This window comes from Haplochromis burtoni, unplaced genomic scaffold (genome assembly GCF_018398535.1).
Source record: "Haplochromis burtoni strain Fernald_Lab_line unplaced genomic scaffold, NCSU_Asbu1 Contig_451, whole genome shotgun sequence".
NCBI lineage: Eukaryota > Metazoa > Chordata > Actinopteri > Cichliformes > Cichlidae > Haplochromis > Haplochromis burtoni.
This window is the reverse complement of record NW_024582812.1, coordinates 369,469-395,359: the sequence shown is the minus strand read 5'-3', so window position 1 is coordinate 395,359 and position 25,891 is coordinate 369,469. Positions and strand designations below refer to the sequence as shown.

Genomic DNA, 25,891 nt, shown 5'->3' with positions numbered 1-25,891 from the left:
TTGGTTCACAGATTAGTGCTGCTGACACTGATATAACAGCCTTGTGGGATTTCCCTAGGAGGTGACTCATTCTCACAATAGCACTCTTACAGGTTTTTCCCCCCTTAATTCCCTTAAACTGCTCCATTAAGCAAAACAAAATAACCAATCTTTTAAGAAAGACATTTGAAAGTATGGACTACTTGTACCAGTGAAATAAAACACGCATGCACTCACACACACAAAGCAAAGCAGAAAAGCAAGCAAACAGACAGGCAAACTAGCTGCCTCTGGATTAGTCACGTTCAAACAAAGTGGAAGGAAAAACATTCATAGCCTCACTCTGAGACTCTACTGAGATTTTAAAAAAAAAATACACCAGTGAAAAACTAAGATTTAATAATAATAGTGGCAGCTGCCATCTAACAAAGAGGGACTTTTGCATCTCACCAGAGAAAGTCTCTACAGACAGAGCAGAAGGTGGGCTGGTGGAAGAAGGTGGACGTGAACTCATGGTTCTTGATGACAAGAATCTTGGGCTGCTTGACTGCGCCCCTCCTCCTGTTCAGGGTCATCAACCCGTCTTCAGTAGGAGCCTTCACGGTCGGCCTAGCAGCCACTGTGGGGAGAGATAGAGTTAACAATCAAATAATTGCATGTCCATTAAATTTTAGAAACATAATTTCTGTCAAACGTTACCTAAATTCAAACAGTTTGGCTGATAAACCATCAATGTTGCCGCTGTGTATTTTATCACTGTCAACTGTAACAGAAAACTATTTGTTAAGAATACCTTATGAGCTAAGGAAAGGGGAGACATGAGCTACTGCCACTGCTGAATGGAGGCTAAACACTGCAAAATGCCTCCCTGGATTAGCTGCTCTAACTGATGCAAATCAAATGGGTGGGGGTCAAAAGTCAATCAGAGAAGACAGCGAAAGAGGCGTGAGAGTGGTAAACAAAGACATAACAGAAACTATGGAAGAGACAAGGGGGGTATGTGGGTGGATGGGAGGTGGCATTTTGGGACAATTCAAAAAAAGAAGCCGCCTTAAAGACAACAGAACAGACGGGGGAAAGTGGGAAGAGTGATGAGGTGAGGGACAAACTTTTTTCTTATCTGCCAGTCTACTGACAGATGTTTGTTTGGACAGCACTTTGGTAAGTTGAGCCAAGAAAGTGGGAGCGAGTGAGAGGAAAAGAGAATGACAGAGGGGGCAGATACTGCTGATGACTGTTCACACGTGCCTAAAAATACTCCGGGCTGCTTTTCAGGAAACTTACGGAGGGTGTTGGAAGGAGACAAGATGCAGAGTATGGAGTTTTCATGACCCAGTAACAGCAAACCCAGACTGTGCCACTCCCACACTGAAACTCTCATTACACAGAACGCAGTTTGGAAATACCACGAAATGTTTGTTGTGTTAACAGTGACTATGCGGGCTGGCCTTGCCATCCGGACCAACTTGGTACCCTAAATGCAGCATGAAGCCAGCTAATGCTCTGCTATTATTAATAATATTATTATTAAGAATGTTATTCAATGTACTTAAATGGGCTTCACAGACTGTTTTTTCATTTTAATTTAGGCCACAGACATCAACAAAAACAATTAATACAGTGTAGGTGTTTGTTTACCCCAGTTCTTAGTAAACTCACTAGTGCGGTGTATTAAGAAAAACAAACATTTACAGTTCCTTGTCAGAAATAATTGAACTGCAGCCCAAGCCACAGGCTAAATTTGTAATGACACCAGAGGATTAGTTTTATCCTGCAATGGTTTCATGGCACACCTAGTCAGCTGACCAGACCAGTGTGAGGTGTGAAACCAGCATGCAGATTAATCATCAACAGCCTGAGGCAGACAGATTATTTCAAATCACTGTAGAAGCGTGGCTGCTCCACAAACCTCATAAACACATGTAATCTGTGGCTGGTTGTAGAAAAATAAGGAAAAATGAAGCCTTTCTACCAGTAGAGGGTGATGTATAGCAAACAGAGCAGACAGATGGGAAAATGGTGGTGAGGTACGTGGGTGACTGTTGCCGGAAAAGATCTCAACTTTCACTGAGCGCACATCTCCCTGGTGGTCTAGTGGTTAGGATTCGGCGCTCTCACCGCCGCGGCCCGGGTTCGATTCCCGGTCAGGGAAAACTCTTTTCATATATTGTCACTACTCCCGCGTTTCAGTCAAGTCTCTGGTTATAAATTAAATCTGTCCAAGAGCAAACTTTATCTATTAAATGAAGACGCGCTTCCAATAGATTTGTCGGGTTTCCCCTTTAAAGTGGTCAAAGAGCAGTTCGCCTACCTGGGTATTACAATTACAAGAAAGTATAAACAACTTCTCAAAGCCACCTTTTTTACGCTATTGAAGAATGTCAAACAAAGCCTTCAACAGTGGTCACCCCTGAACACAACTCTGGTCGGACGAATTCATTCAATTAAACTGAATATCCGTCCTAAATTCTTATACTTATTTCAATCTTCACCAGTCTTCATCCCCAAGTCTTTCCTTACAACTCTAGATTCTATAATCTCCTCTTATATTTGGAAGGGTAAATGACGTCGAGTAGCTAAGGTGCATTTACAGAAACCTAAGATTGAAGGTGGCACTCCCCAACTTCCGCTTTTACTATTGGGCTGCCAATATTCGATCTCTGACCTACTGGTTACAGTCTGGGGAGGGTGTGGGCCCCACCAGCTGGCTGGCACTGGAATCAGACTCAACTCATGGTATTTGTCTTGCCTCCTTCCTGGGTTCTTCTCTTCCTTTATTCATTGACAACTTTGGATCTAATCAGATAATTCGGCAATAATAATATTAATATTGATAATAATTTTTCACTTCAAAGCCCCATCCTTTCAAACCACCTATTCCTCCCCCCAACTTTGGACAACTTGTTCCAGGTTTGGTTTAGAGCAGGTATTATTTGCTTTAAAGATCTCTTTATACACAATAAACTAGCATCATTTGACCAGCTGTCAAAAAAATACAGTCTTCCCAAAACGCACTTTTTTAGATACTTACAACTGAGACATTTTTTGCAATCCCACCTCTTCAATTTTCCAGAAGCTTCAGCTGCTAACTTACTGGACAAGCTCCTTAATTTGCAACTATCAGGCAAAGCTGTAATGTCTCTATAATAAACTGTGCAGTGTAACACCAGCTCCCGTTGTGGGCCTCAAGTCCACATGGGAGAAGCAGTTAAACATATCTATGTCACATGACGTCTGGGACTCAGTCCTTTCTCTGGTAAACTCTACATCACTCTGCACCCGTCGTTCCCTGTTACAATTCCACATGTTTTGGACCTGCCCTGGCCTAGCAAAATCTTTGGGAGGAGGTTTCTTGCACTTTGAACAAGGCTACCGGCCTGAAACTAGCTCTCAACCCCCTACTTGCTCTCTTTGGTACAGCGGGAGAGGATGATAAGTATATTCCCAGAGCAAAGCGTAGGGTGCTGTCTTTTGGTTCCCTCCTGGCTAGGCGTGCCATTTTGATGAGGTGGAAGGCTGCTGCCCCGCCCTCCCATGTTCAGTGGCTTGCTGATCTCATGTCGTGTCTCAGTCTGGAAAACATCCACTGCTCCATCCAGAACCAAAAGGGCACATATGATAAAATTTGGGGTGTCTTTCTGGAAAACTTCTCTAAACTTCAACTTAAGGATGTTCCAGCTGAGTAACGGATTTGCTGATCTGATGTTTGTCTGTGTTAACGGGAACGTGAAGCTCAGCGATGTCGTAGCTAACTTCTGTGTGGTTCTTATGGAAAGGGTTAGTTAATATCATAATCCCTCTCGGGTTGTGGCTTTTATTTTGTTGGGGGGTTTTCTTGTTTTTGTTTTCTCTCTTTTTGTTTTTCTTCTGGGTTTCTGCTTGTTTGGTAAATAATAGGAGAGGAAAACAATGTTCCAACATGAGAAGTTCTGTTTTGTATTCATTCATTTTAAACAGTTTGTGTTTTCCGTCTTCTTTTTTTCCTTTGTAAACTATATCCAGAAATACTCAATAAAAATATTTTGAATTAAAAACTGTTTTCTACAACCTGTAATATATATTTTTTAAATGTAAACCTACTTCAAGTAACAGACACTTTGATCAAGTTGGATCCATTTCCAGCCATTTCACATTAGACAACAGCATGTAGAACTCCATGTGCTTTATAATCATGCCTGAAATGGGCTGGACTCAACTGGCGTAAAGGCGATGTCACATGTTTCCATGCACCAATATCACTATCTGAATCTGAAGGTGACACCTGTTTGGTCACATGTTTATGTTTCCACAAATCCACTGATAATGATCAAAAGACCTTGCATGTTTTCTCTCCCCCAAGAAGAATAGAAAACTAGTGATTGTAAACTAAACTTGAATCACATTACCTGCATCACCATCCTCCAAAAAAAACTGCACAGCCATCTGAATCTTCCCAGAAGGCTGCAGGTCCACCCAGAACTCAGCACGTCCGCTGCCTCTAGACTTGGATTTGCAGCGCTCTGCCAGCACAGACACGCCCATTGTGGCCTTGGCCAATGGCTCCTCATTACTCTGCATAAGAACAACTTCTAGGACACGCCCCTCCTTGATATGAGCATCAAAATTGGACTTCCAGGGGGGGTACATGGTGGGCTTCCTCTGAACCAGGGTCTTCCCTCTCTCTGTAAAAGAACAATGACATCATCATCATCATCATCGCTGCATTAAGGAGTGGTTATAGCTCAAAGATGTTTGTTAAGAATCAGTTTCCTTGTGGACTTTTGAGGGCAGTAGATAGTGACAGTCAAACTGATGTTGTAAGGTCTCTTTGTCAACTGTTGCACTTCTTGCACAAGCACAACTGTACATACCTGTGTCGATAGACTCTTTTATCCTGATGGCACAGATGGGAGCATCAGAAAGAGGAGACAGCGCGCCCACATCGTAATTACTGAGGGTGATACGCAGGAAGGGTGGCATGGTGACCACTCACCAAAGGCTCCTGGGGGCGAAAAAAAAAAGACTGATTTAAGCCACTCTGTCTAGACTTTCTAGAGAGAGATCTTTGTCTCTTGCTCTCACACACACTCACACATTGCTCAAGTTCTGTGCGTAAAACAAGAAGGAAGAGGGTAACAGCGGCTAGCAGCATCCTGCAGAGGAAGTAGTGGTTTTCTACTTCATACATAAGTTTGGAAACTACCTGCCAGTAACGAGGGAAGAAGGAACAGAATGTCAATCCTAAACTGTACTCTAGAGAGGCAGACAGCGAGAGAACATTTTTCAAAACACAAATATATAATTTCAACCCTGTTGTGAATTATTTTCAGCAGATGTTACCATCTGTTGCTCTGACCATTCTTTAAAAGGCTCCATAACTGTCAACACCAACAACAGCCCTGCTATTTGTGAGCAGACAAATCTGGAGCGCTTTTAATGTTTTATTGGGGGGGCTTGTGTTTATCCAGCATGTTAGCGCTACTGGCTGAAATTCTGGGGCCTGTAGGTGAGTGGCATAGCAAAATGTTCAAACAAATGCATGTCTCCTTTTTCAGTAATCTCATCTCTTCTGTCTAATACTTCTATCTAGTGTAGTCTAATAAAATGAATGCTTCCATCTAAATTTTACATTTCCTAAGTTCCTAAAACTGTTGTTGTAACAAGACAAGTCATCTACTTATTAAAACTCCATTTCTTGTGCTAAACCATTCTCCGGATGTTGTGTCATAGTGGAAGAGTAATTCCTCACTTCATCTTCTGTACATGAGATTCACAGAAATGACATGCCGCCTTTGTGCGTCTACATTATCGGTCACTCATAAGAAGACAAGGTTTGTTCGTGTTCACGTTCCTTTCACTTTGCTGAATGAAACATGCTCTGAGGTGCCAACTGAAGAACCTGGTATGTGTTTTTAATGTATGTATAAGCATGCTGCTCAGCCTGCTAAAAGGTAGACTAGATGCTATTTTGAGCTCAGGCTGGAAGTAAGATCACATCTTGTGCTCGCTGGGGTGACACTCAGAATTTCAGAGAGAGAAAGCAGGAGAGTTTTTTTTAACTATAATAAAGGGATGTGTAGTGTTTGGGAGGCAGTGATGTCCTACACAGACAGGCCTTGTGATTTGGAGGTCAAGGCTTGAAATCCAAAACAAACAGTCTGGGTGAGGAAATGAATAACTAACTGTGATGTCTCAGAAATCGTCTCCAATGTGCTCTTTCATTGCCAACTTCTTCAACAGACAGAAATTATTCAGTAACCAGCACATATATGCCCCTTTCACAGCCTTGGGCACCTTAAATGTTTATATAGTTATGAAATAATACCATCGGGCAGACGCTGAACTGAAGATTGCTAAACAAATGACTGTTTCTGACTGCGGTCAAGACTGCTCTTAAACAAGAGGAGAGCTCTTGAAAGTTCTTATACATGTACTCACACAGGCAGGCATACAGGAATAGGAAGAAAAACACAAACACTTGCTGGGAATATATACTTTTCCAGTTTTATCAGGACTTTACACACACTTTTTCCAATGTACACATGCACAGACATTATGTGCAAAAGAAGTCCTTGTTTCCCCAGAGAAAGTGGAAAAAGTGAGCATATGCAATTGGGGAAGGGGTGGGTAGGGGAAAAGAGCAAGAGAGAGAAAGAGGAAGAAAGAAAACAAAACAGACAACACACTGACAGACATGCCACTGGACATGAGGGGGAAACCAGAGTTGCCCTCACTAGACTGACTCATACAATAGAATCAAACTCCAGTGAAACAGATACTGTACATACATCTGTCAGTGTGCGTCTTTGAAGAGATACAAAGTTACTCTTAAATAAGTCTTTAGTACTTTTGGAGAGCCAGAAGATGTAAGGCTGGGCTGCATACCTGTACTGTCTCTCTTAACTTCAAAATGCTCTTCAGAACTAATTAGAAGGATCACCAGTATGAGGAAAACAAGAGAACAAAAAGATGCTGGTAACTAGGGCTTTAGCTGCCACTTGGCTTGGGAATTGGGAAGGATTTCTCTTCCAATAATCACACACGGTGATTCATGTCAAAGTCAGTGTTTAATAAGAACAAATACAGAAACAGCAAACCCTGTAATACGCACAACAGCAAAAAACACACATTTCGGTATTAAACAGTACAAGAAAACCAGTGGCACAATAGCCTTTACTTGAAATGACATAAAACAAATATTCTATTTTTGTGCACTGAGTTAACGTGACATAGTCCTGGAGAGGAACGTGCGTGACTGCCTACAAAAGCTAGGCCATCATTTAGTTCATGCTCAGCGACGCACCACGGACAAGTCAAAGGCTTGGTATGAAGTGAATTTGTGGAGATAGCGAAGAAATGATCAAGCCGGTCTAGCAGGCTGGGGAGTAACCTTTAATTGGCAGGTCGGAACAAAGACAGGTAATTTGAGATATAAACAAAAGTTGAACGACATACAAGAATCAGAAATATGGTCTAAGATATTACTGGCATTGCTTTAAATCCTTGTCCTGCTTCCCTCTTGCTACATAATTACAAGGAAGATTTGTTTTTTTTTTAAAAAACAAACAAAAAACAAACAGCATGTGATGTTGTCCACATAAGGTTAGCAGTTTAGAACTTGTAGACTAATATAAACTGTCTCTCAATATTAGAATATTTTAGCAGGCTCGAAAAGCCAGCCAACTCATTTTTTAAATGGGAAGAGAGTTTAATTTAGTCAAGTTAGTGACCTGATCTTAGCCCAGTTGGCTCCAACCCCTCGGACAAAGCATGAGCATGCTGGACGAATAAAAGGCAATTAGAGCCTCTAGCATCAATAAGGGTCTGTTGATATCTAAAGGTTGTAGACTTCAGACAATCACTGACTGCAAGAAGCCAAAGGCACTTCAATTGGTAGTCAATAAAAATTCTCTTGAGATGTTAATTTAAAGACCATTTTAATTGTTGCCACAGACACAGTTTAATTTTAAAGTCTCTGTGCAAATGCTAGAAAATTGGAACTCTCGAGATACTTTGAGTGCACTTTATGCCCATATTTTATATATACATATATAAAGTATGGGAATGGGATGATCTCAAAACAGCTGTGTAAGTTTTTATGTTTTACTTTAGAAGACTTTCCACACTTACGGTACTTTTGAATTTCAAATGGGTGAAAAATGGGCAGGTGTAACTAACATAAATAAACATGACTCAGCTGAAGCGATCCAAAAATAACCCTGTAAGCCGGCATGGCTACGGTAAAGACCCTGAAGTACATCACTTAAATGGAATGTAACCATTGTTAATGCTGACATTACATCACCTTATCGCCACTGACACATCACAATGTCCACAAAACACAAGATCTGTGCAGATTTAAATACACCAGCATTCTCTGCTTACATACTGAGGGCTTTTTTTTTTTATTTCCACAGAAGATGTTTGAACATGTCACAGGTGGAGAACTAGAATTACTGGCTCTTGGTTGTACGACACTGCCAATAAGTCAATTTGCAGCTGACATCTACATCTGCACAGACTTATACAGAAAACAGGGATCTGGAACAATTTGTTTTAAGTGCTTTTATGCTCAGCCAAGAAAACAAATCTGTGAGGACATATCTTAGACGTGGGAGTAGACAACAGTTAAAGGAGAAGAAGTGAACTGAAGAATAACATTTTAACCCAGCAGCACAGTATCCTATGTACAGCGCAATATTTCGATCATGATTTCTTGAGTTTGAGCTCAGAAAAGAAAAAGAAAAAAGAAGAAGACCACATCTCCTGTGAGATCACGATGACAATGACCTCTGACCTCCAGGTTCTAATCAGTTCATCACGGAAAACAACGAGATTTTCGGCATATGTTAAGAAACTTCCTCAATACATTCCAGATTTACATCATGTTAACGAGACTGGGAAGGATGGGAGATAACCCGTGACCTTGACCTTGACCTTTGACCGAAAATTATTTCATTCTTCAGTTTCCTTCGTGCTGCTTTGGTTTCATGGTTCTGCACTGTGCAGGCCTGCTCACTGTCACTGTTTACTGAGTCTAATTTAGAGTTGAGTCATCATTAACAACCACTGACAGCTGAGCTACAAGATTGATGTGTAAGAAATGCTGAAAATGCATCTGCAGTATATTCAGTATGCCTTTGAGTTTCATACGTCATGCGTTTGCTTACTTAAAAATAAAAACTAAACTAAAATGTGGCTGTTTCTCGCAGACACTTTGTCTGCCTTTGTGCCAAAAGATGACCCAGAGCAATGAAAACTAGTCTAACAGGATTCTATATACAAACCAGTGAAGAGTGTGGATGCAGGCAACAGAAATGGAAATGATCAGTCAGCCAGTGCATTTCAAAAGAATCCCAACATTAATGAAGATAACTCAAACAGCTGACAGGTAATATCACTAAAACCACAGTGAGAGGACGTCAGGTTTAGTTGCTGGTTCTATTTCAGGGCAGATGATGCTTACATGAAGTAGATTTGGCATGTTCCCATACTGCATGCAACATATTCAGTTAGAATTATTGGGAAATTGACCACAGCGTTAAAAAAACAAAATGAAATGGAAGAAAATCTGCCCTGTGAGAAACTTTGGTTCTTGTGTCCTTATTACTTCAATGCACAACATGCACTGAAAGAGAAAGAGAGGGGGATGCAAGACTGAATGGGAATGCAGTATGCACACATGCACTGCAGACCTGAACTTCTCTAGGCATTACCCAGCAAAGCTGTATGGTTGAACACTAATGTCCTAAGCAGCCAGGCGAGACATTAAATATCCTAAACCAAATGGCATATGTCCAGTAGCGAGAATGTGGCTGATGTGAACGATCTCCTGCTGTGTTCATTCACATTATCATTTACACTCAATGCGTGACCCGATTCCTAACATTTTCCAGAGATCATGTATGAATAAGACTACGGACAGACCCAGAACAGTCTTGCTAATGGAGTTGGTCGAGCCAGTGAGAGCTGAACAAACACAAATTATTATGAGCCGCTAACTTCATAGTCAGAGTCAGTCCTAGAGCAAATAACCTGGTGTGTGCATATGTGTGTGGCTGTGTATGTAAACATCCATTATTAATCACAAAATGGCACTTAATGCTGGCTGAAAGAGAAAGAGAAAAAACCCTCTCCACACTGGAAGTCAAACTGTGATCATGGAAAAGTGCTGTTCCTAGCTCCTACACCACATTTGATTTAAGAGCAGGAAACTTTGAACTGCTCAGCAAAAACTAATTCCTATTTTCTGTTTAAATTACAACCCGTCAGACGTTTAAAGTCAAATTGTAGATCCAGCTCTGCATGCTGCATGCACAAAGAAAACCATGCAGCATTTTCTGTGGATAAACTGAGTAAACTTTCAGGAGAGTCAGACAGGGATTGCTGACTTTTGGTCATTCATTATGATGGCAGTATTGACAGCTTACTGTCCACGTACAAATTTAGCAACTAGTTACAAATGAATGCCACGGTACATTAAAACAACGGTATGCCAAAAAACTAGGCAGGACTAGTAGCGCAAAGTTTCAAAATCTGCAGCTGAGGAAAGGTGAGTGGTTGATACAAATATAAAGGGACAGGCAGAACCAAAACCAAGACCTTCCTTGGTGGAGGTAATAACATTACATGACATAGGTAAACCTCTGAACCTAATCAATCGCTTGATTTCCTTTCTCAACCTCAGTTTTGACAGAAAACTTCATCAATTCCACATACCTCACTTAAATCCGCAAGTCTTTCATTGAGGCACGGTGGTGTGCATTATTACCGCATTACCTTCTGGAAAGCACACAAGTGTGCTCGCATAAGCACATACTAATAACCTTGAACAAAGGGGCCTTTAATGAATTTCAGCAGAGTGTGGCTTGAAGAAAAATCAAAGCCTTCCTTTCTTTCACTAACCTGGGTTAATAGCTAACACCCCTTTCCCAAACACTGTCTCTCTCTCTCTCACACACACAGGTAATACTAACAGAGAAGTTATACTGTGATGTTAAATTCTGCCCGACTTTCCCCTCGATCACAAACTCACGAGACACACATGCACCACCAATATGGTTAAATTAGGACAGGGGAGAAAAGTGAGAAAGATTTGGAGAGATGAACTGATGTTACCGCTGCAAGGTCAGAGACACAAATCGCTACAGTGAAGTACCCATGCCTCTGATCATTCTGGATCTGGGAACTGCGTCAATCAAACCAGTACAAGCTGGTATTAAATGCTTGAGGAACAGTACACTTGAACTTGAAATTTTAGTGCAACTGTTAAATGGGAGGGGGGCTTTTTGTTATTTAAGAGGAACACTGAGCTCTTTGGCACAGTTTCAAACCTGCTACCACAGCGAGGACAGAATCCTGCCCCTGTCTGCATACGTGTGCGACAGTCCTCTCTCCACATGCATTAAAAGCGGTGTCCATTTCTGCCCCTCTCACAGTTTACAAAACCTTAGTTAAGTCGAGCAAAATAGCATCAGAGCAAGGGGAGCCAAGCAGGATTGTGATGTGTGTGTGAGAGACAAGAGGGACAAGGCCAAGGGCAAGTAATGAGCCAAACTATCATCACCCGCAGATGAATTAGCAAAATTTGAGCCCAATGCCCGCGATTCTTGCTCTTTCATTGTTTACTTGTGTGGGTGGAAAAAACTGCATGTGTCCTATTACAAAGGTCCACATCATATGTGAGTGTGATGGGACACACTAATCAGAATATTATTTAAATTGGAGAAATAAAGAATAATGATTTGTCTTTAGTATTTCTCTAGTTAATTCTCAAACATAGCTGGGTTGGTAATTAAAAGGTTTAAGCTGTTTAAATGTAACCAGCTCTTAGGTACTGTCTTTAAACAATGTTTTAGTTATTCATACACAATGAATACGCCCTGCACATTGTAAGGCTTACGTGAATCTGTAATGTTTGTGAGTTTCGTGCAATTGGCGGGATCAGTGCTGTTCCTCACTGAGCAGATGTCCCAACCGCGTCCTCCAAGCAGCTCATGATGCCACAAGCCAATATTGACAAACCAGTAACTGCAGGCAGATGCAGTCAGATAATGTTACCTGCAGCCTCCGCAACACAAGAGGCTTGTTTTGCAGTGAGTGACACAAGACTTTTGCAAGCAATGGATGGAATATTTCAACATGGGATAATGGGTTTAGTGTTGCCGGTCAGATAAGAAGTTGTGTTAACCATTTCCTACTGAGAAGGCCGAGTTTTTACAGCCGCAGGAACGAAGGGTAATCCTCACACAGACACATCCCCACAAACCAAAGTGAGCCATCATATGTACTCTGGGTTGTGCTGTCATGTCAAAGCCACATGTGATTCTGGCAACAAGAAAGAAGTTACATTACCGCAGGATGACTAACAGCAATGACAGCCGCCTAACGTGAGGGAGGACCTTTGATATTTCGAGCTGGTGGACTTTAGCCTCAGCTGAATAATACAATCCGGCTTCGGTACAAGTTAAACCGCTTCGGCAGACGGCTGCTGTTTGTAGTGACGGTGAGACTGTCAGCACTCTGTCCAGCCACACCAAAAACCTGCGATTTAATGGAAATCTACTAAACACTCACCCAGTACTGTACCGCTTATGTCACTATGATAGCTGCAGAACTCAGTTTTATGACGTTTAAAATAATAATTAACAGCACTTGCATATAAACAGTGGTAATAATAACTATGAAAATATGGCGTTTATGACACTTTTACACACACGAATTAGGCCTATACTAAAGATCACGCGTGTACCCCATTTAAACCGTCCCTTTAGCTTCTGCGGCAGGTGGATTTGATATAACGAGAAAACGCCCTGTCCCTGATTTTCACTATTATACGGGTTAACTTTTGTGCCAACTTGTAGTAGTTACTCGCAGGACCTATAAGCTTGTTTCCCGGGTTATTACCTAGCTCACTGATACAAGCTCTTGCGACAGTACGCGAACCTGCAGCAACGATACATGGCTTAAAGTTTCCCGGTCTAAGTGACAAAAACACGATAAAACACACAGAGAGGCTTTCTGCAACAGCAGCATTCCTCTTTCTAGAAACCACACAGCCCTAGCCATCAGTTTACGGCTAAACAATCGAGGTTTGTAGTCACCAAGTGAGACTAAACACCAGCCAGAGTCGTGCCAAGGCAAACGCTGGGGACTCCTGACTCCCACTACACTGCAAGCGAGGAAGGACTGTTGTCTCGGTGTTGTCAAATACCGAGCTCAAGCTTCTTCTTCTTCTTTTTAACGCAATTAAGTTTTTGTTGCTTTATAAAAAAAAAATGCGACTTACCTCGTTAGCCTGACTCTAAGTTTCTTTTTTAAGATTTTTTCTTTTCCCGGAGCTTCGGCTTTAAACGCTTGAGTGGTTTTAAGGAAGTGTTCAAGTCCGCTGCTGTTACTCGAGGCTCTCCCTCTCTGTTTGTCTGCCAGCTTTTGTGTGTCGCGGCTCCTAGCGGTGCGCGCGGCGACTGCGTGACGTCAAACAGGTGCATTCCCGGAGACACGAGCACGAGCGACTCTGTGATTGCCACAAACCCATTTAGGCGTGTTCACATATTCATTTACAAACCGAGCGCGGTTGCTTTGCAAAACTGGACCGGCAACATTTAAAATCTGACCTCCCTCACGGGGAAACCAGCTTTTCTCAGCGCCTGCGTCTTCCCATAATTCACTTTGTATTTAACGACACCTTGACCTGAACCTGACGCACGGTATCGATAAAAGCGGAAAGGCAAACACGGAAGCAAGGGAGCTTTTGAACAGGTGCTGATTAAAAATATGAATTTGGTAGATCAAGGGAACCGGATATTAGGGCACTGTGGGCTCTCAGTACTCAGGTCAAGTCAAACAGCCATGCGTTTCCACATCAGGTCTTCCCACAGCACCTCCATGATCCCATTTCTCTCTCGGCCTACACAAAGCCTGTTGATCCACGTGGTGTTGAGTCATTAGCCCCACCTACCAAAACTGCATTGCTATAAGAGAGAATGGGTTGGTAAATTCAGTAAGTCTCCAAAAGGGCTATTTATAGCCACGACAATAGGTATAGCAGTGTCATGCTGGTATACCTACTGTTGAATGACAGATTACTGAGAAGACCAAACAGCTATTCAGCACTCAATCCTTATGAAAAACATGTCAGTTAAAAAAGAGATGAGGGATATTATGATTTTTTTAAGGGGCGAGGGGGTGGGCAGGACACCACATTATAATATGGTTGGTTTTAAATCACTCTATTATAAACTTATAGGATATGTTATGTAGCTTAGAGTGATTTAAATTCAACTGTGTGATAGGATTTTAATATCAAAGAAAGTTTTATCACGCTGGTCATCAGTCAAAACAGACACTCAAATCTCTTATAAAAGAAAAAGAACTTCTTCAGATTGTGACAGGAAAAGACGACTTCTTTCCACTACTCTTACTTCCTGGAAAACTGTTTATATTCACCAATGACCTCATGCTGCACCAGTGCTGTAATAAAAAGAAAGAAAGAAAAAAAATCTCCCAACAAAACTATTATGGACTTTTGATCAGTCATTCCTACCTGCCGTTCCAATTACGTTAACCTGCCTCTTAGTCATAATAGTGAATATGTACTTAAGTCACACCTCCCTCTGTTTTGTAACAGCCAGAATTCAGGTTTAACAGGAACTACATCAAAATGGGGAAGCAAGATTTTCTTCTTGACATGAACAAGCAATAATTAAAAAACAATGTCACCATCACCACCCTCAGAGAGAGGCAATGTAGGTCAGGGTGCTGCACGGTTTTCTGATATATTACAAGTCAAGTGATGTTTGTGAAGGTCTGCCCAGTACACTGGAAAAGGTGAAAAAAAAAATCAACAAGTGATTTAAAGTTGAAATCAGAAACAGCATTATTGACTGTGGGAATTCCACTTCGGCTACAGTCTGTGTGGGTTATGCAAGTTCACAGAAAAACAAAAAAAGAAACAGTAGAAGCATGTTATGACACAGCAAATGTTTGCCTACGAAGGCTTCAGATTTTATGTGTGAATTAGCCATATAAGCAGGCTGGAGACCCAGACGGTTCCTGTTGTGGTGGCCATTTCTGCAATCCCAGCTGAGCCAGTGCAAACACTCCAGTGAGTAATGAGAGGAACAGACAAGAGGGGCGGTGGGAGTGAAGGGAGGGACGAAAAAACAATCCCTAAAAAAGGAGAGAAATGGTCCTTTCATCAAGAGACATGCCACAGACTAAATCTGCCTTTTTCTAACTGTCCTCATTTCCATCCCCTTTTCTCTCCTTATTTTTTCTCTCTCTGTTCTCTGCATGCTCTTTTGCCTTTTTTCAGATTTCAAGACTGAAAAGTGTGTGCTTGTTAACACAAAGAGCTGTCAACTGTTGCTTAATTTAATTGACCTTGATGTAAACGGGGCCAGACATGGCAACATGAAGTCGTCAAAAACATCACGTTAGGGTTTGGGTTATCTAGCAGTGCCACTGTTGCAATGAAGTTTTTTTTATCATCACTGTGTGAAAAAAACCCGAAAAAACAGAAGCACATCTACAAGTGTTTTGTCTTGTCTGTGGTTAAAATGTGCCAGTTGCGAAAGATTGCTTGAAGATCAGTGAGGTTTTGGTGTGTTGCATCCATTAGTGTACTCGGCTGCCCCTGTCATTTATGCCCATCCTCTGTTGTGTAACAGATTCTATGCTCTAACGTGACGATTAGACAAGAAAAAAATGTAGACAGAGCACCTGCCCTTCGAAAAAAACCCTCAGTGTTTTTTTCCACTGTGCCTTCAGTATTGCACCAAGACAGGAATTTCAGATGCCAGCATGGAAAGTTGCTAATCTGCCTACAATGCTTCCAATGATGTCAGTGTACTCTACCAAGACAAACAACTCTTCCTATTGACATTCTACATACAGCTCTAATAGCAGCACTGCATTGATCTGATTTTTGTGATCTTTTACTATTTTTAGAGCTTTTTTTCTTAAAATTTTGCAGAGACTCCAGAAATTGAAACATATTGATTAAAATGCACCAGCAGTTACTTGAGGAAAGGTCTGCTAAATGAGTTTCTGTGCGACATAAGCTGCAGGATGTGAGTTTGGGTCCGAGAGGTGGGAACAAGGTGACTTTTACTATCAGATGTTTAAGGGGAATGAACAACTGTCATCGCTTTCATTGCTGCTCTCACTTCTCTCTTTCTTTTGTTACTTCAAGTTAAGTATTGGGTCATTGAGGCTCCTGGGATCGTGTATCTAGAGCAACCCCAATCTTCCTACTTTCTGTTCTGCCTATTTCCTGACTCTTCAGCTTTAGTCATTTGATTGAAAATAACCTTTCACTCTTGATCTCTATATCCAGTCCTCAGCAAACACTGTCCTCTGTTCTCTTACTTCCTTATTATCAATATTGACAATCTTATAAAATTATTAAACAGCAAATCAAATGACTGCTTTGAGTCATTAAAGGATTCATTTCCAGCTGATATGAAATTAGACCAAAAAGTAAGGAAATTGATTATTTCTTTGTTGTAACAATGTTTCTTGGCAATAAACCTTATACTGTTGAAAGCTTGTGTATTTCCCCTTAAATGGTGTCACATCTGTAAGGAAAATGCACGTGTAGGTTGAGCAGCAGAGTTGTGGAGTGTGCCAATAAAAAAACTTACTAAATCTTCTCTGCCAAACAGCTTATTCTCTGCTTGACTCTTGTTTGTTGTGTTCATTGGATTGGATGGTTGAAGTCTAAAGAATCAAGACATACAAGACAATACATTTAATAATTTATTCATTTATCAGACAGCCTCAGTTGCATGTGGAAGCACCATACACAGGCACAACAGTAGCCCCAGTGTGGTTGTGTTGGTTACTCTGGCATGCCTAAGCTGATCCCACAAGTGTTCAGTGGGTTTGAGTCCAGGACTGAGGGCAGGTCATTCCATCTTCACTCCCAAATTCTGGAGGTATTCCCCGATAAACTCCAGTCTCTGGGATGTCATCTTGGAGGATAGAGTTCAGTCTCAGACTGTGGAGATACAGGATTGCCACTGATTGCAGATCTCATCTCAATTTTCTCTGAATTGAGATTTCCTTTAATGTCGACCTTGTTTTTCCAGTGAGCAAGATGCCATCCCACACCACCACATTCCCTTCACCAAAAGTTGTTACCCTGTAAGTGCAGCAATCAGCTTAGTGTTCTCCACATCTTGTCCACAATTTGACTGTCACAGACAGAATCTGGACTCATCACTGAACATAACATTCCTCAACATTTTCAGGTTCCAGTGCACACTTTGCTGACCCCAGCACAATGGTAAAGGGCAGGCCTAGGACAAGGGACAAGTCCTGCAAACTCTGACTGCAAATCTGTGGAGGACTGCCTATCCTTCCTAAGTGCTGACAGGGTGAGGAAACAGTCATCTTTTTGGAACTCCCAATTCATGGTGTGTCTCTGAGATCTCCCATTATATGGAAATTTGGAGATGGTACTACTGTGCATTCCAATGCTGTAAATTGGTTTTGTAGACTACCAGCTTATAGATACCTTATGGGATGGGCACTATCCAGATCAGAGAAATAGGGCTGCTCAATTAATCGAATTTTAATCACGATTACGATCTGGGCTTTCAACCATCATTAAAAATGACTGAGCCGATTATTAGCACCTCCCTCGTGCTTTACTCTCGCGCTGCTCCATGTGTCAAATCGAGCGCTCCTCTCTGCATTTCGAACACGTGTCACAACAATTGAGAGGACCCAAGGGAAGCTCGGAAAGCTAAGCAGAAGTTATTTGGAGAGGAGAGTGACTGCCATTGGTTGAAAAGAGAGGTAAAAAAAACAACTTCAGTGGTGTGGAAACATTATGGGTTCGTGGAGTCAGACGTGGATCAAGTAGACATAGTGTGTAAACTTTGCTACAGTGTCGTAGCTGCACCACAGAGCAACACTGCAAAGTTCACTAAACATAGATGTTTACATTTTTCATTTATTTCTTATATTGCAAACATTTGCACTGTTATCAGTATTTGCACACTATTTTATATTATTTTTTAAAGTCATTATTCAATACATTGTTATTGTTAACCCTTTAAATCCCTGTAGAACCAGAACCGCGTAAGCTAGCGCAATAATTTGTTTTGCATATGAAACCTGAGGAGTTGTACTTACATCTTATGCCATCAGCTTGTCCTCGGTCACGGTTTCCTTCCACATAAAGCTTTGCAAAAATTGCATAACAGTTAGTGATGGGACGTTCTGTATCGAGGCTTCGGAGCGTGTGTCGAGTAATGGAGGGGGCGTTTCCGCGAAGCGCGTATCGAGGCTTGCTTCATTTATGGGAGGAGCTGAAAATGATGACGTCCGAAGCCTCGCTGCCCGGCTGTACCACGTGACTGGTTCATGAAGTGGTTCGAACTTTGCCGCGAGATATGACAGCGATATAAACCCCTCAGACTTCATTCAAAAATGTGGGTGTTTGATGGAGAGTTGCGGTTAGTGAGAGTTTGGAGACCGTTTGGAGGTTTATGAGAGTGAGGAGAGAAAGTCAGGAGAGAATGGAGCCAGCTAAGAAGAGGAGGATGTCCTCCCCTGTGTGGGAACATTTTGATCTTATTCCTCCCAACAAGGTATGTAAATTTCTACAGAAGATGTATTTTCATGATACTGATGGTGCAATACAATTTATGTTGAGCTGTCTTGACTTTTGTACAAGGTGAAGTGTTTGCTATGTGCCAGGGAGCTGGGATATAACAACAACACCTCATCCATGCTTAGGCACTACAGAGCTTTGCATGAGAATAAGGGGAACACCGATTGTGGAGCAAGACCAGGTGAGCCATCAAATGCAATGATAATATAGGATGCAGTAATGTTACTAAATGATATAACAATATTATACAACTGTTATAAGTTACGTGTGTGATATTTATATTTGTGCTTTATCTTTATTGTCTTTCCTCAGGAGAACAATCTCAAATAGATGAAGACCTGGTCAGCATGGTGATTGAGGACTCCCAGCCATTTAGCATTGTGGAGGACAAAGGATTCAAAAGATTTGTTAAATCATTAAATCCTAGCTATGTTCTCCCCACTAAAAAGGTCATAAAAGCAGTGAAAATTTAGTTTTTACAGAATAAAATGTGAACAGGCAGGACTGAGGCTCAAAGCCTCAGTGTGTAGCTGTCCATACCTCAACGTTACAAAAGCACAACTACTGTCCACACCCCAACCACACCTCACCTCACAGTAAATGATCATTTCCATTTCAAGCATTTCCAAATAATCATTTCCCATACTGCCACTATAAATATACACAGTATACTGCCATCACTACAATATACATGTTTTACACACTCCTTTTGTTGTTGACATTTACAGGCTGTGTGCAAAATGCCACACTCTTCAAATTCATGCCAGCTATTATTTTTACGTCCAGTAGGTGTCCTGCTAGAGCAAATGAAGCTTCATGAAGCTTCGCGTTGGGGTGAACCAATTGGATGAAAAGCTTCAGTGCTTCATGGGGCTTCATCTGCCCATCACTAATAAAAAGCGCTTGCAGAAACAAAAACATAATATTCCAGAAACAGGCTTTGCCGATCCGATCAGCTGTTCATAACACTTCCCACATTGAAAAAGACATCAACACCAACTATTTCATGTCCGCCATTTCTTGTCTGAAACCGGAAGTGACATCATTAAAAAAAAAAAAAAGTATGCATATTATGCACACACACAAACACACATGCAGCTATTACCCATTACTTGTATTCTTGAATAAAGCCATTGATCTGCCACATTGGCAGTAGTGAAAGAAGGAGTGTTCTTCCTCCAGAAGAAGCAGAAGCATTTTTTCTTTTTCTTCAGCTGCTTTTCCACGAGCACCTTTTTCTTGAGGATGAGGATTTTCAGCTCCTCGATTGTTTCTGTGTTTTGCTTCTGCAGCTTGTTGCTTTTTTTCTCCACTTCTTCTATTTCGGCTTGTTTTTCTTCCAACCTTTCTTTCAGCACTTTAGATGTTGCCTCCTGTTTTTGCAGTTTTTCATATAAACACAACTGTCAGCCCTTCACTTTTGGTGCCAACAACATTTTGAGCATTTTCGACAGTTTGTGAAATGGTCGTCATTGGCATTACATGCCAGTAGTGTTTGCTAACTGACTTTACCGGGGATTATATTTATTATTATTATTATGTATTATTATTATTATGTATTATTATTATTAGTTTCCCCACCAGAAGAATGCGACGTTCTTGCCAGAACATTCCCAAATAATTGACCACGTTTATTAACAGATCAATTTTCTCCACAGTTTTAGGGTGAGCTAGAATAGATATATGGTTTCACTAATACAAATAAGAGCGCAACAGCATAGAGACAATGACGATCACTCTCATAATTTCATTACGTTAGTGCACCCATCGCTCCGTGTCCTGACCCCCAACCTTAACGCTACATTGATGTCGAGAGTCTCTGACACAGCTGTGCTCTGCAGCACAGACACCCTGCTTATCTGTGATTCGGCCAGACTGGTGTTGAACTCCAAAGACATGCGCGGGGTTAGGTTAGTTGGCTGTTGGTGTGAGTGGTTGTCTGAGTCTCTCTAATAACCCTCCAACAGACTGGCGACCTGTCCAGGGTGTACTTTTGCCCTATGACAGCTGGAATACAACCTGAATAAAATAAGTAGGACAAAATGAATGATGTTTATGAACTGTAGTTAATGTAGTCAGACAATAAGTTACCGAGCAACAGGCCACAAGTCTTGGTGCAGAATCATACTAAGCTTTAAAAAATAAAATGTTGGCACTGGTGTTTGAAACAGTATACTGTCAGTAAGACTGGAGCAACTGCACACATCTGGAAACTAATAACTAAAGAGAGGGATACAGGTGCGGATATATACAGGTGAGGGGGCACAGGAAGAGGGTCTCCGGGGAACACAGGCACGGGAAGGGGATGGCTATGTACACAATCCTTCACTGGAGCTCAGGTAGCTCGGACTCCGGCTTTTAGCTCACCAAACGGCGGTCCTCAGGCTGGCGAGAAATCTGACACAGGGAGGAAAAACAGGTAAGTTGCGGCACGAAAGAAACTCGGGGAAAAAGCTCAGATTGGCGATGACACTGACGAGTGTTACACAATAATCCAGCGAAGAAGCACTCTCAGCAGCCGCCTTAAGAAGTGGATGAGATGATTGTTTGCAGGTGTCCGAGCCAGGGGCTGGAGCCGTCATGACTCCGCCCCGGTAGAGCGCAGTGCGCGGGAGGGGAGAGAGATGCAGCACAACAAAAACACTTGTAGCCATACAGAGTCAGCCGAGAAGGCACAGGCTCATGACATCAATAAAATGTTACAGTATTGTTTTCTAGATCTGTGCATATATCCTTATTGGTAGTTTTCTCGAAATAGAAGATCTTCATTTTAAAAGAAAACCTCTGATAACATTGCTGAAGCTAGCGCCCACCCCTACTGCGCGTACTGCAAATAGAAAACTGATATATACTTACATCATGAAGCAGCTGATGTCTGGTTTCCGACAAATACAGTAAAGAGGTGCGTTCTCCCCCTCCATACCAGTGTTCTCAGGCACTGGTACATGGTCAGTGTCAGACACTTCACTGTCCTACAACATACCACATAGGACCACATTAGAAATGACATATTACAGTAGAAAACATTATTGCGACAACACGTTTTTTGGGGAAAATAACAGAGATTGAAACTTTATTGATAATTTGTCCAAGTTGAAAAATGCCCTCCTCCAAAAATATCACGTGACAACCTCATTGCCTTACAGAATTATGACGTCACACACGTAGAATCTTACCACCATTCTTTCCTTTGATCCTTTGACCCTTAAAACCTATAAATAGGGGTGAAGAGCAACGACTTTTAGTCCGTTTCTCGCAGCGTTGATGTGTGCAGCATTGAACCGTTCGCCAGAAAAGCCTTTTGAAATATTTGGATCCTTTGCAGTTGTAACTGTATCCAGACCCAACATGTCTCAAACAAATCCAAAGGGACAAGAAGTTGACCCATACGCTCTTCCCTGGGATGAGCCACTAGACTCTTCCATTTCCTCTCTTCCTTGGTGTGACCAAGTGGAAATAGAGGAAAAGCGTTTGGAAGAAATGGAGGATGAAGCGCTCAGAAACACAGAGAAGATTAAGTTCTTGATGGAGGAAAATGAGCGAAAGAGCGCTGAACTAAAAAAGTTGTCATACCAGCTTCAAGAAAAGGAAGCTATTATTGAGGAGAAACAACAGGATCTCCATGACATGGGCAAAAAGAACCAGGAGCTCCAAGGGAAGCTTGATGAAGCCCTGCAACAAAATAAAAAACTTGTCCAAGAGAAGAAAGAAGATGGCATGAAGAAGAGAGGGCTGCACAGCAATCTCCAAGAAATGGAGCTAATGTACAGTGTAGACAAAAAAAGGCTTGATCGCACACTGCAAGAAAATGAAAAGCTTCTCAAAGAGAAAAGGCAAAAGGAGTTAAAAGAGAAAGAAATGCATTCCAAGCTTCAGAGCATCAAGCAACACATTGAAAGCTTGCAAGGAAAGCTTGATCAAGCTCTGCGACAAAATAGAAAACTCCTCCAAGAGAAGATGCAAGACAGCACGAAGAAGAGAGGGCTGCACTCCAAGCTCCGAGACATGGAGCTAATGTACAATGTGGACAAAAAAAGGCTTGATCGCACAGAGCAAGCAAATGAGAAGCTTCTCCAAGAGAAAAGGCAACAAGAAATCAAACAAAAAGAAATGGATTCCAGTCTTCAGAGCATCAAGCAACAAAATGAAAGCTTGCAAGGAAAGCTTGATGAAGCTCTGCGACAAAATAAAGAAATCCTTCAAGAGAAAGAGCAGCTGGACAGAAAGCAGGGAGACATGGAGTGCCAACTCCAGCTCATGGAGGGAAACGACAGGATGCTGCAGGTAAAGTTCGATGAGACACTGCACAAATATCAAGACCTGCTTCAAGAGAGAGAACAGCTGGTCAGTAAGCAGAGAGAAGAAAAACTTCTTCTCCAGGAGTTTGAGAAGAAAAACCAAAACCTGCAAGAACTTTACAACAAAATGAAGTTCAAAGCATCTGAGCTGGAAGGAGAAAATGAAAAACTGCAAAAACAGGAGGCAACATCTAAAGTGCTGAAAGAAAGGTTGGAAGAAAAACAAGCTGAAATAGAAGAAGTGGAGAAAAAATGCAACAAGCTGCAGAAGCAAAACACCGAAACAATCGAGGAGCTGAAAATCCTCATCCTCGAGAAAAAGGTGCTCGTGGAAGAGCAGCTGAAGAAAAAGAAAAAACGCTTCTGCTTCTTCTGGAGGAAGAACACTCCTTCTTTCACTACTGCCAATGTCACCTCTTCTTCCCCCACCTCTGCTCCAGCTTAATTCCCCCCCCCTCCCCTTAACTACTAACACCTCTCCCATCTCCCTCCCCTCTTTTCACAATCACCCCCCAACCAGTCCCGACAGTTGACTGCCCCCTCTAGAGCCTGGTTCTGTCATAGGTTTCTTCCTTTAAAGGGAGTTTTTCCTATCCACTGTCGCCTCGTGCTTGCTCAGAGGGGATTGTTGGGGTTTTCTCTCCTCTCTCCCTTTACTTTCCATCCCACCCACCCCCACCTTTTCTTTTTTCTTAATAATTGAACAATAAAAACAATTGGCCGCTAATTAAATGTGTCAAATCAATGTCTTTATTCAAGAATACAAGAAATGGGTAATAGCTGCATGTGTGTTTGTGTGTGTGCATAATATGCATACTTTACGTGTTGGATCCAAATCCCACAAGGAATTAAATAAAACAAGAAGACAAACAAAAACAAATATTTCTCTCCCTTCCCAGGTCAGGAATCAGGATGAGGAAGAAATGAGGTCAGATCAGTGCAGGTTTTTGCACTACTGACATAAAGTTTCTGCTGATTAAAAAAAGTATGTCGATATTTCTGAAATACATTTGCAAACAAATAACTTTGACAACTTGTGTTTTTTCATAAAAGAAAAAAGAAAAATCAGAGAGCAGAGCTGGTAAAACAGCTTAGCTCCGCAGGTTACAGGAGATCAGATGCCAAATACTTTTCATGACAGTCTTCGTTATTGCATAAATCTCCCCTTTTATCATTGATCAGTAAATCACTGCATATACATTCATCTAACCGTTATAATTTCATGAGTAAAGACTCTCAGATGACTGAATGGCGGTTTTAGTAAATGTTGAACTTTATTGTGATTTCTATTTTTAGAATCAATAGCACACATTTTGATTTAGTTTTGCAAGCTGCTGATTTCACACAGATCCACTGCCCAAACGTGCCTTTGAGTTTTTCATCATTTAACAAGAATAGGCTCAGGCAATCATTGTGGAATTAGGCTTTGGGAAGGTCTGGGACAGGTATGATGGTGGTGGTTTTAAAGCACTGTGGCACAACAGCTTGACTCAGGGAGATGTTAAAGATGCCCGCTAGGACATCAGTCAGCTGGTCAGCACGGGCTCCGAGCACGCGTCCAGGTATATTGTCTGGTCCAGCAGCTTTGTGTGGGTTGACTTTAGTGAGAGTCCTTCTCACACTGGCCGTGGACAGGGACAGCACTTGGTTGTCTGGCAAGGGGGTGGCCCTCTATAGTCCGTCTTGCGTCCCATTTAAACAAGTGCGTGTTCACACTGCCCCTGGATGTCCTGGCCTCTGAGGTTAAGGTGTACGGCTCCTGGTTGTCAACTGACCAATTTATCATGGCAAAGCCTGTGGTGGACAAAAGATAAGAGGCTGATTATAAAAATGATCCATGCACGCCTTATGACCTACAGCATGTACAGTTAACACAGCTAAATGGCTGTGAAATTGTAAAATTACTTTTGAAATAAAGCTATTCAAAGTCAATTAACTGTGACTATAATAATAGCAATGTTAGCCAGCAAACAAAACGTTAGCACTAATTAAAATAAGCTGCTGGGTGATGTTACTGTTTCAAGTTCTCTCATTGTTTGACATGTAGGGCAGATATTTTGGTGACACTGAGATTAGCCAGACACTAAACAGCAGTGTAATATCAACGCTAGATTAGATGTTTTCTAATCCGATAAAATGACATTATTCCTGTTTATAGAAGATGTTTGTCGTCTGTTTGTTTGACTGACAGGAACAGGAAATAGTGGTTGGAAATTACTGTTGGTGTTACATGAGGGTAAAGAAGGGCTTAAAGCACCTGGGTAAAAACTGGACCCATGATGAAACACTACAACAAGTACAACATATTCTTCAGTTTTAATATGTGACCATACTGTGCAGACTGCTGATGAGTTACACGGTTACATTTCATTAATCATTGTTAAACTAAAGTGGTAAGCAGTTACTTTATCCTTTCACTTAAAATTTCCAGGAAAAACACTACCTTGGCTACTTTTGTGCTTACATTTGATCTATGCTGGGTCACTACTTTTGCACTATAATGCTGCTGCTGACACCTTGGTTCACACTGACAATTAGAAAAAAGCTGATAGGAAAAGAAGGATGGAAAATGCCTGGAATTTAGTTACACTTGCAAATACTGCTTCCTCCAAACTGCAAGCATCAATAAAATGTTACAGTATTGTTTTCTAGATCTGTGCATATATCCTTATTGGTAGTTTTCTCGAAATAGAAGATCTTCATTTAAAAAAAAAAATCTCTGATAACATTGCTGAAGCTAGCGCCCACCCCTACTGCGCGTACTGCAAATAGAAAACTGATATATACTTACATCATGAAGCAGTTGATGTCTGGTTTCCGACAAATACAGTAAAGAGGTGCGTTCTCCCCCTCCATACCAGTGTTCTCAGGCACTGGTACATGGTCAGTGTCAGACACTTCACTGTCCTACAACATACCACATAGGACCACATTAGAAATGACATGTATGTAGACATGCTAATTATACCTGGCTAAATGGATGCAGTAACAAAATGTTACTTAACTACTC

General features: G+C 41.5%; 2 protein-coding genes, 1 long non-coding RNA gene and 1 other non-coding gene across 4 annotated transcripts in view; 2 read left to right on the top strand and 2 right to left on the bottom strand.

The window, feature by feature from the left end:
* sfmbt1 (Scm like with four mbt domains 1) overlaps positions 1-13,441 on the bottom strand; it is a 43,418-nt gene extending 29,977 nt beyond the window's left edge. The window contains exons 1-4 of the transcript XR_006052900.1: positions 13,247-13,441; positions 4,830-4,960; positions 4,365-4,640; positions 430-598 (exon numbers count right to left, since the gene is read on the bottom strand). The gene's annotated coding sequence lies outside the window, so the exon portion shown is untranslated. The remainder of the gene's footprint in view (positions 1-429; positions 599-4,364; positions 4,641-4,829; positions 4,961-13,246) is intronic.
* On the top strand, positions 2,060-2,131 carry trnae-cuc. Its single transcript has one exon. It is a non-coding gene; the product is annotated as a tRNA-Glu (tRNA).
* Positions 13,442-20,839: 7,398 nt separating the features above from the next.
* LOC102294176 (protein FAM184B) lies at positions 20,840-23,523 on the top strand. The gene has a single exon (XM_005952126.2). It carries the CDS (start codon positions 21,848-21,850, stop codon positions 23,324-23,326), a length of 1,479 nt encoding a protein of 492 aa, XP_005952188.2. The 5' UTR covers positions 20,840-21,847; the 3' UTR covers positions 23,327-23,523.
* Positions 23,524-23,608: 85 nt separating this feature from the next.
* On the bottom strand, positions 23,609-25,885 carry LOC121812160. The gene is made up of 2 exons (XR_006052899.1): positions 25,673-25,885; positions 23,609-24,675 (listed from the first exon to the last, which is right to left on the bottom strand). It is a non-coding gene; the product is annotated as an uncharacterized LOC121812160 (long non-coding RNA).
* Positions 25,886-25,891: the final 6 nt, after the last annotated feature.

Coding starts and splice junctions, on each gene's coding strand:
- LOC102294176 (XM_005952126.2), top strand. CDS start 21,848: ATGTGTGCAGCATTGAACCGTTCGCCAGAAAAGCCTTTTGAAATATTT.